The sequence below is a fragment of the Hyperolius riggenbachi genome, chromosome 3 (assembly GCF_040937935.1).
Source record: "Hyperolius riggenbachi isolate aHypRig1 chromosome 3, aHypRig1.pri, whole genome shotgun sequence".
NCBI classification, from domain to species: Eukaryota; Metazoa; Chordata; class Amphibia; order Anura; family Hyperoliidae; genus Hyperolius; species Hyperolius riggenbachi.
The window spans coordinates 205,979,291-205,995,209 of NC_090648.1; the positions used below are offsets into that span (position 1 = coordinate 205,979,291).

General features: G+C 41.7%; 1 protein-coding gene across 1 annotated transcript; it reads left to right on the plus strand.

The window, feature by feature from the left end:
• Window positions 1-2,450: 2,450 nt before the first annotated feature.
• FOXB1 (forkhead box B1) lies at window positions 2,451-3,419 on the plus strand. Its single transcript, XM_068272547.1, has one exon. The coding sequence runs from the start codon at window positions 2,451-2,453 to the stop codon at window positions 3,417-3,419; it is 969 nt and encodes a 322-aa protein (XP_068128648.1).
• The last annotated feature ends 12,500 nt before the right edge of the window (window positions 3,420-15,919 follow it).

A 15,919-nucleotide genomic window follows, 5' to 3' on the forward strand; every position in this document is an offset into this window, starting at 1 on the left:
AGATTCAGTTGATTAACATGATGATAATCACCTGCTAGGTCCCTGTGAAACAGCAGACTCAAAGTATCAAACAGCAAGGAAAGGGAGGGTTATTTGAGGCAAGAACTGCAAAATAAGACAAGCACAATGACAAATGCATTCCATGTTTCTTACATTCACATTATGGTTAAAGTAAGATTAACTCAGAGGTTTTACCCCTCTATGTGCACTGCACAATTGTGTGTATATTGCAAAGTACATACAAATATGGCTTATTAAATGACACTTTGCTGTACAGCAGTAGCCCCAGCTAGTGTAGGACAGGCTGCACTCTTTGGAATATACATACCATTAGGGATCCTGTGGTTGTGGAGAAGTGATAATGATGCATCTTAACGCTCTAACATCTTGCTGTTTATTAGATGTTTAGGCACAGAGTACAAGGTTATTATGAGGTTGAATGATTGGGGATTATCAGTGACATCCCTGGGGATTTAGAACTGCATTGGTTTGGAATCTAATGAATTGCTCTTGCACTACTCCACCAATCTTGCTTTATTTATCCACTGCTATTTATGTTGTGGCTTATTAGTCTGTGTTTGTGACACCTTGCATTTATTTTGCCTCCTGACCATTGCCTATCATTTTATAAGTTCACTGTAGAAGAAAGGTTTGTCTGCATTTTAAAGACTTGCAGAGTCACATGGCGGCACTAAGTACATAAAGATAGAAACATATTAATACTATAGTGCACAGTATAATAAAAATATGCTATATCATATAATACCATATAGTATAAAGTCAAAACAATTATATGGTGTGGTAAAATATATTTTTGCTGATGTCTCATGCCCTGCTGTATAAATGCAATACACTTGTTGATGGTGAGTAGAATGTTTTAAACAGAGCGATGCAAACTTAAATCTATGTAAATTATATTTCTTAGCAAAATAATACTCTTAGATACAAGAGCCAGTGTTCAAAAATGTTTATTTCTCCATTATACACTAAATTAACTATACATTTTGAAACTAAGGGGAGTAGGGGTCAGTAGGGGTTAGATAAAACAAATCTGTATAATTAGGGTGCATATTCACAAACAAGTAATAATAATAATAATAATAATAATTAAAAACCACACCCACACTTTCTCACACAAAGATAAGTAATAAATACATGTGACAGACATTCTGAACAAGAAGCAATAAAAATAAGTTGCAATTGATTATAAGAGAGAGATTAATATTCTTAACGCCGCATACAGTATATAATATGCTTATAAAACATGCTTCTAATATGCTTATAAAACACATTTACAATGTATAAACACGTTAGCATCATTCTGCAAATAATCTGTAAATAATGTGCAGCCACAACATTTATTCCCACATTAAAATGAGCAAGTCAGTAAAATAAAGTAAAACTTACTGCATTAGTTTGGCTGGACTGAGAGCCAGTGCCCTCCCCCTCTTGTTAAAAAGTAAAAGCGCTGCCTTAAGTTAGCTAACAATACAAATCAGATAACAATATAGAACAAACAGAATACCACAGCCAAGCAATTTCCATGTCAAACATCCCACTGCTCAGTAGCTCCATTTGTAAGTGTGAATTGCAGACTAAGCTCCCTGCAATGCACACAGGAAGGTTGGTGCATACCTTCACACACACTGTTACTGGGTGCCATCACACTTCAATTCCGGTTGCTGAGCCTTTTCACCCCTTGCCTTGTCTTCAAATGGAAATGATTTCTATTGGCCCATGGTGTCCATGTAAATAGGTGTAAATGAAACCAGATTATGCCTTTCTCTCCCCCACGCCCCCCTCCTCTCTACTCTCCCTCTTCTCTGCTCCCTCCCTCCTCCTCCCAGGGCGATTGTCATATGATAGCAAAGAAGTGGCACATTAATGAAGCGCCTCTACAGGGGTCTTTTCTGTTCATGTCACCACATAAAACTATCAGATGGTTTGAGGAAGGACATGGACACAACTACTTAGCTTATCTCCCACCCAGTTAAGGAGAAGTACTTTCCCCTGCTCCCTTTCAGCTGCTACTCAGAAAAGGAGCTTATTTCCCATGCTGAAGACAAGATCCCAGTCCATCCAAGAAGGGACCAGGCTGGTAACGGACTGAATTAAGACCTGCAATATCAGGAACAAATCTTCAGGATTTTATTTTGTGGGCAGGATCAAGCAACTTTGTGGCTGCTTTACGGATGCAGAGTTTCAACTTGTGAAAAGTTTGAGGTATGTTATTCATCTTATGCTTAGCTTTATTTTTTCCTTGTCTGTAATATTGCAGCATGTTAAATATTACTGTCATATACAGGATAGTGAAATGCATGTATAATAGTAACTGTTATTTAAAAGCATGTTTAAAATGCAGGTTAGGCATTTAGTTATTTGTAAACAGATGAGCTTACTTTGTCACTTGTCTGTTACACACAGGTTGCCTCTGAACGTTGTGGTGGACGATGCCTCGACCAGGGAGAAACACGTACAGCGATCAGAAGCCCCCTTATTCCTACATCTCTCTTACAGCTATGGCAATCCAGAGTTCCCAAGAAAAGATGCTGCCCCTGAGTGAGATCTACAAATTCATCATGGATAGATTTCCTTATTACAGAGAGAATACTCAGAGATGGCAGAACTCCCTGAGACATAACTTGTCCTTCAATGACTGTTTTATCAAAATACCAAGGAGACCTGATCAACCTGGCAAGGGCAGTTTTTGGGCTCTTCATCCCAGCTGTGGTGATATGTTTGAAAATGGCAGTTTCCTCAGACGTCGGAAGCGGTTTAAGGTGATGAAATCAGACCACCTTGCTCCTACTAAGCCATCAGATGCAGCACAGTACCTTCAACAGCAAGCAAAGCTCAGGCTAAGTGCTCTGGCCGCTTCAGGTACTCACTTACCACAGATGTCAACCTACAACCTTGGAGTCTCTCAAACATCTAGCTTCAAACATCCTTTTGCCATTGAGAATATCATTGCTAGAGAGTATAAAATGCCAGGTGGACTTGCCTTTTCTACAATGCAGCCAATGTCAGCTGCCTATCCTCTCCATAACCAATTGACTACAGTTGGCAGTTCCATTGGTACAGGCTGGCCTCACATGTACAGTTCCAGTATGATAGACACTACCACACCTATATCAATGGGTAATAGTGATTACAGTGTGAGTGCCTATGGAGTGCCAATCAAGCCACTTTGCCACGGAGGACAAACTTTACCTGCTATCCCAGTTCCTATCAAACCTACTCCAACAGCTTTGCCAGGGCTAACAGCACTCCCAACCCATATCCCAGCTATTCTGTCGAACTCTTCACCATCTTTGAGTCCAACATCTCCCCAGACAGCAACTAGCCAAAGCAGCCCAGCCACCCCAAGTGAAACTCTCACCAGCCCTTCTGCTGCTCTGCTTTCTGTAGCTGTGCACTGACCTGTGGACTATAGAAATCAAATCAGAACTCTAAAGTTTACTTTGTAATATTTTGTTCTAAAAAAATATAACTTCTTTCCAGGAGAGGTTAATATTTCATGTTAATTCTACCATTTGTTTATCCAGTGCGGAAATTGTATCACTTACATATCCTCATACACTTGAATCTGTTTAGCTGCATAGCAGTGCCATTATTTAACATAATTTTGCACATCTTTTTTATTAAATAAATTGCAAAAAAATAAGGGCAGACATTTTCAGGTTGCAGATTTTAATAGCACAATAAAAAAAGCAGAAATTGTAACAGAAAAATAGCATTTTGTGTCACCTAAAGACTGCATAATGTTGGCATTTCTTTACACTTTGGCATGAAAATATTTTAAGAACCAACGTATTTATTTGGCTAATGTGCTGTACTTTAGAAAGAAATTACTGTATTTTCATATCTTACTTAAACTTTCAGTTTCATAAGAAAAAACATGTAAACATAGATCTGCACTGTATAGAAAAATCAGTGCAACATGTCCTCAGCATATTAAAGATAAAACTTTTTAAGAAATGAAGAAAACATGAACAGAATATAGTAAAACAAATGTGTTGTTTAAATAATGACTGCCCAAATGTAAATATTGAACTTGTGAACTAAAAAATTCGCTCTACTTGTTGGCTACCAATAACATGTATTGGTACAAGGCACTGGAAAATGATCTGTACATGTCACTGGATTTAAAATGCATATCTATTTATTTCATTTTATATGGGATTTAGGATCACACAATGCCCTGTCAAGTTCAAATAACTTGATTATTTTTTCCTATTTCTTCCAGAGAGGAAAATGTAACTGTGATATCTTCATAAAAATGAGTATGAACTGTGTATAATGCACTTTTAATTGATCCAATCTAATTTTAATTGTGACAATTAGCTAAAAGGTTCACAAATCCAAAAAGACCCTGTTGCTTGGTGGTAATTTGAATTTAGCAACATATAGTCCTATAGTCATCTGAACTGGAAATAAGTGACCACACAATTTCCTTGATGTACAGAAGGCATGACATTTGCGTATTGATGTTATTATTCACAGCATGTGTGTATGTCAGACTTCAAGAAAAAAAATGTGTCTGCGTTAAATTATGAACCTAGTCGTCCAAATAATATTTTCTCATTAAAATGTCAATTCTATAAGATTGGTGTGTTTTTCCTTTTTATAAATTATTAGTTACATGTTTAAAAGTTGAAATATCACACTTTATATCTAGGCCACAGTTATCCCTAATATTTACAGATATTTTGAAGCAATATAGTCAAGTCATTTGTTTTTTGTGTGTTCAAAGTTTTATGATTGAAAATTTGAGAGGTATTGCTAGATTTAAATATTTTTTTAACAAAAATAAATGCATAAAGCATTTATCAGAACTCGTGCTTCCCTAATTTAAAATCAACAGTAAACTAAGCTCTCAGGTGCTTCTGGGAACACTGGTTAGTCTAAAGCAGGTGTCTGGACCTCGCTTCTTTATATATACAGTGTATGGAAAGAATAAATGGCCTAGGTGTAAACTTTGGAATAGTATATATATATATATATATATATATATATATATATATATATATATATTTCCATATAGCCATCATGTGTACTTTTATACTTTTATAATAAGTATATATATATATATATATATATATATATATATATATATATACTGACTACCCATTTGCCATTTTTTAATGCATGCAACAAGCTTTACACATACAGGAGTGATGGACTAGTCGTCTTTCACACTGGATTCAGCTACAAATGTACTGTATGCAAATAGCGTTGCGTTTATGCTTCTGGAATAGTGACTCACAGTTTGGGTCCATTTTTATTGTGAGTATTTAAGTCACAGTTTATTTACATAGTTTCTTATAAACTAAAATGTAACATGTCGTGGTGCAAAAACATTTTAAAATCAATTTTAAAATAGCAACACCCTGAAAACAAAAATGCGTTGAATCAACTCTGCCTTACAGTGTTTATTATATATTTTATCACAAAAGCTCATTCCAACACATTCTACATTCACTTAATTGACATTGAAACTGTGTGAAAATAAAAGAAAAGAAACTGCTGTCCCTTTTAAAAGCTTTTAATTTCAGGCTCATCAACAACGAAGCATGGTGTCCACTGAATGAATCAACAGCTTTGTTTTACTTAATCCCAATTAATGGATCAAGTCCAAAGTCAATAAACACATTTAGGGCTGGTGAAAAGATGAAACTGGTACAAGCGCATGTGTACATGCAAATATAATGGTATAAAACATGTGCATCACATACAAACATATAAAAAGTATATATTTTTCTGTATTTGAACACCTACCATTTAAACACAGAAAAGTATTGTTGTGTGTAAAAAAAAAAAAAGTTTTTTTTCCTCATCTTTGATGTAGTCCATCTAATCTGTAAAGATATATTTACTTTCTACACGTTTAATCAATTACTACAGCCTATTTTATAATGTATTGTCATATAGGGTAATATGCATGTATGTCTGGGTGTATGATAGATAGATAGATAGATAGATAGATAGATAGATAGATAGATAGATAGATAGATAGATCAATACAAACATCATCCTTTTCTTTCTGAGACCATTATTTGTTTTCACTCAGCTAACAACAAATTACCTAATTAATATGTTTCAATTACAGCATGTAAAATAGACCCTCTGGACCTCCTGCTGTGTGCTTACAATAGGCTTAGACCTCACTATAGGAATTCACACTAACTTCACATCTGTTTCTTTATTTTCTACTTTTTTTATTTTCAAAACCTTCTTAGATTCTGTTCTAAAGAGTGTCAGGGTTATATGAAAATATGTCCCTGTGCAAAGAGAAGATAAGACCCTAGAAGCTCTGGACTTTATTTGCAAGTTAGAAAGTGAATTCCAATGGAAGAGCATTAAACAAATATATTAGAATTCTGTCACTTTATGCAATTCAGTAGATCAAATAAAGGGCCCAGGCCACTTCATTCACATCAATAGAAATCCTAAACAATGGTAAACCTAGACTAGGCCACCGATGTAGATTTAGCTTTTTTCTCTGGTCTTAGAGACAAAAAGACTGAATTCCCACAAACACATTACTGACTGGTGTACTAGGAAACCAGCACAGGAACCCTTTTGGAATTTAAATTCATGTTATCTCCACTCCTTTTAGGATTTGTTTGCACTACAGTGCTAGTTATATTGGCATCCTCTGTTAAAAAAAAGGGAAAGGTTTTATAGAAAGCATTTGCTTCTTAGGACAGTGAAATATTTACCACCTAGGAAAGAAGACATGGTAAAAAAAAAAACATAGTTAAACAATACAAAAACACAGTTTTCAGTTGATGCATTATTACATTTGTAATGCTGAATAAGACATTATCACAATATTACAATCCATTCCTTTCTGTATAACATCTGTGGGCTTAAAGCGCAAACACATACAGTGTCATTTTTACTTTATTAGACAAAAATGTCTATATTTAAAAAACAATATTTATTATTGTGAATTTTCTAAAATATGTTTTTTTTTTTCTTTTTCATACCTGTATATGCCTAATATATGTTCTGATTTAGATTATTTGTTTCAGATATTCCCCTTCACACCATTTGCTTAGACTACGTTTCCGTTTGCAATGTGGTTTTCCACGCATGTATTTTCACTCAAGGTTTTCCAGACACACACCATGCACAGCATAATGTACTTTAACATAGAGAACAAGTTCATAAACGCTCAACCCCCATGACAACACATACCAATCGGTGCAGGATCTAGAGAGCCAGTCCTTTAGCAAATACAATGAAGAAAACCAGGGTTGGCTTAGTGAAAAAATGTCCGTTCTTTATTAGAAAAATCCACATGACAGAAAATGTGCAATAAAATCACAGGATCGACTGACGCGTATCGGGCTTACAATCTGCCCTTAGTCATAGTCAAAGTGAACCTGTCAAGGAGGCAGCTTATAAATGGCTGAGAGGGATGACTCCACCCCTCACAAGCCAGCAGCCAGGTCCTTGAAGGGAAACATTACAAACAAATAGTAAAAGCAAACTTGCAATGTATAAAATATTACAAAAAGGTATAAAAAGGTAAGAGTAATGTAAAACTGTTTTACATTACTCTTACCTTTTTATACCTTTTTGTAATATTTTATACATTGCAAGTTTGCTTTTACTATTTGTTTGTAATGTTTCCCTTCAAGGACCTGGCTGCTGGCTTGTGAGGGGTGGAGTCATCCCTCTCAGCCATTTATAAGCTGCCTCCTTGACAGGTTCACTTTGACTATGACTAAGGGCAGATTGTAAGCCCGATACGTGTCAGTCGATCCTGTGATTTTATTGCACATTTTCTGTCATGTGGATTTTTCTAATAAAGAACGGACATTTTTTCACTAAGCCAACCCTGGTTTGCGGATCCTTTCTTCATTGTACTTTAACATAGAAATGTGCCTGGTTTTTGTGTGTGTGTGTGTGTGTGTGGGGGGGGCGGGGGGGGGGGGGGGGGGGCGGAGAAAAGCAACAGGCAGGCAGTTTTTTTTCTATGTGTCAAAAAAAACAGAACATCACATCTTGAGGAAACAAAACTCTTCTTGTAATTGCAAGGTATGTATTTCAGTTTTTTTAAAAGTATATTTTATCCTAACATGTTCACTGAGGAAGAAAGTAAGAATGTTTTCATACATGTTTTTTCTCTACTCCCCAAGCTCCCCCCCCCCCCCCCCCATTTTCTTTTTTACAAATATATCACCACTGTGAATAATTTGCTAAGACATAACACAGAACATTTATATCATGCTTTTCTCCTGGCAGATTCAAAGCGCCTGAGCTTCAGCCACTAGGGCGAGTACAGTAGACAGCAGTGTTAAGCTGGGCATACACGGATGGATTCCTTCTTATCAATCGAGCCGCTGACGATGATAATTTCCGACGTGTCCGATACCCTGCCGGATCGATTCTGCGCTCGATACCCGTGGGCGGACAATGGGACAAAAACGAGCGGAAGATAAGAAGCGCCCGCGGGGACGAGCGGGAATCGATCCGGGCGCACGTGGGGATGAGCAGGGACGCACCAGAATTGAGCCAGCGGCTCGATCCAGCGCATAATCTACTCCGTGTATGCCCAGCATTAAGCTAAATTCCGACTGTCAGATTACGGCCAGATGGATCGGAGATCTTTACCGATTAATGATTGTTCCCTGATCCATCTGGCCGAATCGGCAAGCGTCATTTGTGCCATCGTAAAGGAAAGATCTTGAAACAAATTTTCATTAAAGGATGTTAAAAAAATTTGGCATGAAAAAAAAATAGTTTGTCGTTGAAAATCGTTTGGTGGATATGGACCTTAAAGTGGACCCAAACTAAAAATACAAGATTTCAGTAATAAAATCTATTTTCTAAATTATAATAATAAATAGCAGCCTTTTTTCAGCTGCGTGATGACAAATATAAAATATTTTACATTTATTGGAGGAATCCCTCCCTTCCTTTCATATTGCCGGGACAGAATCCAGCAAAATGCTGGAGTAGGTGGTGTCCGGCAATGGAGGAATTGCTAATGGCTGCCCCCAGTATAACCCTAGTTATGGAAAGAGAAGGGTGAAAAGCATGCATTGAAATGCTCATAGGCTTGAAGGAGTGTTTATTTATATTTGTATGTGTCAGAGTGGTGCAACTAAATATTTTGAATTAAAAAAATGTTTGGTTTGGGTCCGCTTTAAGGGAGTCTTACCAATGTCTCTTTACTAAATAGGTGCTGACTTACTGAGCAGGATGAACTGAGATTTCAACCCTTGTCTCCTATGCCAGAGGCAGAGCCTTTAACCATTACACTATCCATCCACTGCAGGTTATATTTCTTCAAATCTTGACAAAAAATCTCTTAGTGATAATACAAATTTACAAAGCTATCCTACCTAATAAAACATAAGTGTCTATGCGTCCCATGTCCGTTTGTGTGTGTGTCCTTGTGTTTGTGCTACTGCGCATGTGCTGCAGGGATAGCCATTGTTGGAACAGGAGTAGGACTGGCAGGGGGCCGGCCGGCGGGGGCGCGCACACACACGCTGACAGACCTAGAGCCCGTTATTAAATGTGCTAAGGTCACTAGTGGTCTATAAAACGAATGACTTTTGTGACAGTTTAAAACTTTTGATAACAATGTTCTGGCTGACAGGTGCCATCCAGCTGCTGAGAGGCCAGAAGCCACAAACAAGATAGGAACCCAAGCCTGAGAATAAGGCATGCTGGTGGTTTCATTTATTTTTAGAAATGTATATGTCAGAATTTAAACTGCAGATAAATATTGTGAAAGGTGAAAGCCAAAGGGCACTCTAGCAGTCCCTGTGCAAGCATGACCTTTATTTCTATGAATATAATTAGAAAACAGGAATAAAAGGTGTGATCCTATGGTTACTTCACATGAAATGATCATACTTTGCCTAGGCATTTTGGGGAACACACACACACACCCTCCGATTTTAGGTTCACGAACCTCCATAAACGTTCACGAACTTTCAAACTTTAGCGAACCGCTGTAGACTTCAATGGGAGGGCGAACTTTGAAAACTAGAAACACTTATGCTGGCCACAAAAGTGATGGAAAAGATGTTTCAAGGGGTCTAACATCTGAGTTTTTACATGGATGAGTGCAATAGACGCCAAAAGTCCCGGGGAAAAATCTGTATTTGACGCAAAGCAGCGTTTTAGGGGCAGAAATCACCTTGAATGCGAAATTGGAGGCCTAAAGTGCTTTAAAACATCTTGCATGTGTATACATCCATCAGGGAGTGTAATTAGAGTACTGCTTCACACTGACTCACCAAACTCACTGTGTAACACACCGCAAACAGCTGTTTGTGTTGTGCCGGCCGTGCTGGACTGGTGCGCACCATGGCGAGAGTGCAGGCGATAACGGTTTTTTAAGCCCATATGGTCACCAGGCTGAGGTAGCTCAATGACAGAACAACAGTGATTGTCCAACTGATTGAATTTGGTCTGTTCACAATGAAGTAACGACCTTATTATCTTTGGTGTGCCACACCCTGAGACACTCATATAGCCGTCGGTCATTGCTTCATTGTGATACGCAAGCCCCTTCACCACGGCAAGGTAACGATCACGAAGGGGAATTGACACATGTATATGCCTTTTGTTTTGTTGTTGCAGCCTCAGTGCAGCCAGAAAAATTAGGCAGGCATCTACACGCACCAGAAAAATTATTATAGCGGCCGCTGCTAGCAGCGGCCTTAAAAATTCAGGAATCCGCCTGGAGTTCTGGTGGACCCTATTGGTGGTGGCGGAGAAGGCAGTCAAGCGGCCTGCAGGCAGAGATGCTGTGTGGGGACCGACTTAGTCTTCGGGCAGGCCTGAGCGTACTTTGCAGACCAGGCATCCGTGGTCAGATGGACCCTTGACCCAACGCTGCGTGCCAGAGATGTCACCACTTGCTTTTCAACATCACGGTACAGTTTATGTATCACCTTTTTTGAGAAAAAATTGTGGTCTGGTAACTTCCACTGTGGTGTGTAGCTTTGCTTTTGTGTGCTGCTTTTCCTCAGGTGGTCATCCCATTGCAGTTTGTGCTTTGTAATCATTTGCCTTCATAAGGTAGTTGTCCTTACGCGGGTTTTGGTCTTTCCACGGCTCAATTTTTGGTGGCAGAGAGTACAGATGGCATTGCTCTCATCTGAGGCAGACACACAAAAAAATTTCCACACCGCTGAGCCCTGGGGTGATGACACTTTGGTGATGGCGGCCGACTGAGTGTTAAGTGGGGTGCCAGAATCAGAGCAGTAGGAGGAAGATATGTGACGCTTCCATGCGGAAGCTGAGAAAAATGAGGTGTTCTGTGTTAAATAGTCAACTACATCCTGACAATATTGGGGGTTGATGGCACGTGCCCTCTTCTGAACACTGTACTTTGGTCGAGGGCCGCATGAAATCATGATAGCGCGACCTCGAACAGATCTGCCAGGTGGCCTGCCTCTGGCTCTGCCTTTTGTTTTGTCCATATTGGGGGGGATGAAGTGAAAGGTATGCACTGACTTGACTAATACAATGGACGGTTGCACAGGTGCAGTGAACAAGTATGCAGTGACTGCTGGTACAAGAATGTGCGGTTACACAGGTGCAGTGAAAAGGTTGCAGTGACTGGTATTACAAATGTGCAGCTGTCTGTCACACACACACACACACACACACACACACACACACACACACACACACACACACACACACACACACACACACACACACACACACACACACACACACACAGGTACCCTGAACAGGTGCAATGACTGGCGGTATTAACAATGCGTGCGCTCACTTAGGTATAGGTAGGTAGGTGCACTGAAAAGTGAACAGGTGCTGTGATTGGGATTACAAATGTGCAGCTGCCTGTCACACACACAGGTCCCTGAATGTGCTGGGCCTGGCAGTGGCACAGTAGGAATTAAGGTGCCAAAGGCCAGCTGCGACTGACTGACAGGGCTGTATATAAATATAATGCAAGTGGACCACACACACACACAAAAATAGATCACAAGAACAACATTAGCTCTCAAAAGAGCTGTTGAGGGTTGCTTTTTTAGCAATAAGAATCAGCAAGGAGCAAGCTAACAAGCCTACAAGAGCCTATAAGGGGGGGCTCCAGGAGGGAGTGTAGCCTGATTGGCTTCAATGTGCCTGCTGACTGTGATATAGAGGGTCAAAATTGACCCTAATGTTGCACTATGGGGGCGAACCGAACTTCCGCAAAAGTTTGTGGTTCTCCGCGATCGCGAACTACGGAAGTTCGCCGGTAACCGTTCGCCGGCGAACAGTTCGGGCCATCTCTACACACACATACACACGCATATATATGTATACAATTATTTGTTATTTATATAGCACCAACATCTTCCTCAGTGCTGTACAGAGTGTATTGTCTTGTCACTTAACTGTCCCTCAGAGGGTCTCATAATCTAATCCCTACCATAGTCATATGTCTATGTATGTATGTATTGTGTTGTGTATGTATAGTAGTCTAGGGCCAATTTCCGGGGGAAGCCAATTAACTCATCTGTATGTATTTTAGGGTGTTGGAGGAAACCGGAGTGCCTGGAAGAAACCTACATTAACACGTGGAGTACATACATACTCCATGCAGACAGTGCCCTGGCTGGGATACAAACTGGGGACCCAGTGCAAGAGTGCTGCTAACCACTACACCACCGTGTTGCCCCATGCCAATGTGTTGTCCTATACATAAGGCTCTAGGGTGCAGATTTATATCAATATGTTCCCGTTCCCCACTGATAATATTTTATTATAATCAGAACTGTGTGTGCTCAGGCCCTTGGCCCCAGAGTTAATCAGTCTATGAGTTAACCAGTAGAGATGGCCCGAACTGTTCTGCCAGTGAATAGTTCACAACGAACAACGGATGTTTGTGTTAACACCCTCAGACGAACACATGGCGTGTTCAACCCGCCCCCTATACATTATAATGGAGCCAAGCTTTGATCCGTCACCCCAGAATCAGCAGACACATGGTAGCCAATCAGCTATCCCTCCCACTGCCTATCAGAAAGCCAGCACAGCAGCCATTTTGCAGTTTGTGTTTGGCTTCTGTGCTTACTGCTACAGTAGTTCACCTTTCTGAGGGCTGTTTTTCTTTTTCTTGCTATTGTTATATTGCAATCCTGTGTGTCCAGTGCACATGTTAGCTGTTGGAGACAGGTCTGATGGTTCTAGTAGTGCACAGACTATAACCCAATCATTCTTCACTACCACTACTGACATCTAGTACCCACTTCTGCCCCCTGTATAAGGCCTCAGTTCAGAATCAGTGTTTTTTGGTTACTTAACGGTCATTGAACTACCTCAGCCCGACTGTAGGGGCTGGAAAACCGCAATCACCTGCACTCACTGGCGTAACAATAGGGGAAGCAGCCCCTGCCCCCGCTCATGGCCTTTTGGGGGGGGGGGGGGGGGCAGGAGGGGTCACAGCATGAGGGTAGAGCTTTGCACATCAGCGGGGAGGGGGGACAGTTCCCCCTCCATTCACCACGGAGGTCTCCGATCTGCAAGAGCTTCTCCCCTCTGCAAGGGCTTTACATTACTTCCTGTTTTAGAAGTAATGTGAAGCCCTTGCAGATTGGAGAAGCCCTTGCAGATCGAAGACCTCTGGTGGTGAATGGAGGTATTTATATCTGCCGCCGCCGCTGCTGCCACTTAGATAGATTCAGGAGGGGGAGCGCAGAGAGGAGAGCCTGAGGTGAGGGAGGGGGGACTGTCCCCCCTCCCCGCTGATGTGCAAAGATTTCCCCTTATGCTGCGACCCCTCCTGCCCCCCAAAACGGTCATAAGTGGGCCCCAGGGGAGGGAGGGCACGCTCAAATTATTTTCTAGTTACGCCCCTGCCTGCACTCCTGTGAACGTGCGCAGAAGCACGGCAGCCACTAAACAATGACTGCCACCGAGGGGACTAACATGTCCTGGAGGTGTCAACTAGTAAAAACAATGATTTGCTCACATGAATTTATCACTAAAGTGCTTGCTGTTGTTTGTGGTGCGTTAAATGTGGCATTTTGTCTGTCAGTGTAAAGCGGGCATCACACACACACACACGCATGCACACATGCACACACAGGAGGGGAGCGCAGAGGGGAGAGCCTGAGGTGAGGGAGGGGGGGACTGTCCCCCCTCCCCGCTGATGTGCAAAGATTTCCCCTTATGCTGCGACCCCTCCTGCCCCCCAAAACGGTCATAAGTGGGCCCCAGGGGAGGGAGGGCCCGCTCAAATTATTGCAGGGGTGCCCGGGGACTTCTAGTTACGCCCCTGCCTGCACTCCTGTGAACGTGCACAGAAGCACGGCGGCCACTAAACAATGACTGCCACCGAGGGGACTAACATGTCCTGGAGGTGTCAACTAGTAAAAACAATGATTTGCTCACCTGAATTTATCACTAAAGTGCTTGCTGTTGTTTGTAGGGCGTTAAATGTGGCATTTTGTCTGTCAGTGTAAAGCGGGCATCACACACACACACACACACACGCACGCACGCACGCACACACACACACACTTTGAACATGGCTGCCATCTCATGTTAATATGAAATAACTGAGATTTGAAGTTATGTAATTTTTACTCAGAGTGGAAGAAGATACTGTCATATAATTAGTGTTGGGCGAACAGTGTTCGCCACTGTTCGGGTTCTGCAGAACATCACCCTGTTCGAGTGATGTTCGAGTTCGGCCGAACACCTGATGGTGTTCGGCCAAACTGTTCGGCCATATGGCCGAACTAAGAGCGCATGGCCGAACGTTACCCGAACGTTCAGCTAGCGCTGTGATTGGCCGAACGGGTCACGTGGTTCGGACCCGAACGCGCTCTGATTGGCCGAACGGGTCACTTGGTTCGGGTAAATAAATACCCGATCTACGTCATTTCTCTGCCATTTGTCTGTGGGTTTAGCTTTGGGTAGGCAGGCAGGGTAGTTCTCTCTCCAACCAGGCTAGCCAGGGTCCCCCGGTCATTGTGTCGCTGCTGGGAATAGTAGTACACCGCTCACCCACACTATATAGCATTGTGTTTACTGCCACTCTGTGTGTCTGCTGGGAACAGTAGTACACCGCTCACCCTGTATAGCATTGTGCTCTGTGTCGCTGCTGGGAATAGTAGTACACCGCTCACCCACACTATATAGCATTGTGTTTACTGCCACTCTGTGTGTCTGCTGGGAACAGTAGTACACCGCTCACCCTGTATAGCATTGTGCTCTGTGTCGCTGCTGGGAATAGTAGTACACCGCTCACCCACACTATATAGCATTGTGTTTACTGCCACTCTGTGTGTCTGCTGGGAACAGTAGTACACCACTCACCCTGTATAGCATTGTGCTCTGTGTCGCTGCTGGGAACAGTAGTACACCGCTCACCCACCACTGTATAGCATTGTGCTCTGTGTCGCTGCTGGGAATAGTAGTACACCGCTCACCCACCACTGTATAGCATTGTGCTCTGTGTCGCTGTTGGGAACAGTAGTACACCGCTCAGCCACACTATATAGCATTGTGTTTACTGCCACTCTGTGTCTCTGCTGGGAACAGTAGTACACACGCTTCTTGTCCTCATGCAAGGCCTGGGTTGTTATGTCTGAAAGCGTGCCCTTCTCCTCCTGCGCCTCCTCCTGTTCCATCACGTGTGCTGCTGCTGGGTTAGCGTTGCAGGTCCCTGTTTATGGAACCTCTTATCTTTATTACATTTATGACTGCATGGCGGCAAAAAGCATGCTATCCGCACACTTCTTGTCCTCATGCAAGGCCTGGGTTGTTGTGTCTCAAAGCGTGGCCTTCTCCTCCTGTGCCTCCTACTGTTCCATCACGTGTGCTGCTGCTGAGTTAGCGTTGCCGGTCCCTGTTTATGGAACCTCTTATCTTTATTACATTTATGACTACATGGCGGCAAAATGCATGCTATCCGCACGCT

What these genes read in the sequence shown, in the direction of transcription:
- FOXB1 (XM_068272547.1), top strand. Translation starts at nt 2,451, where the DNA reads ATGCCTCGACCAGGGAGAAACACGTACAGCGATCAGAAGCCCCCTTAT.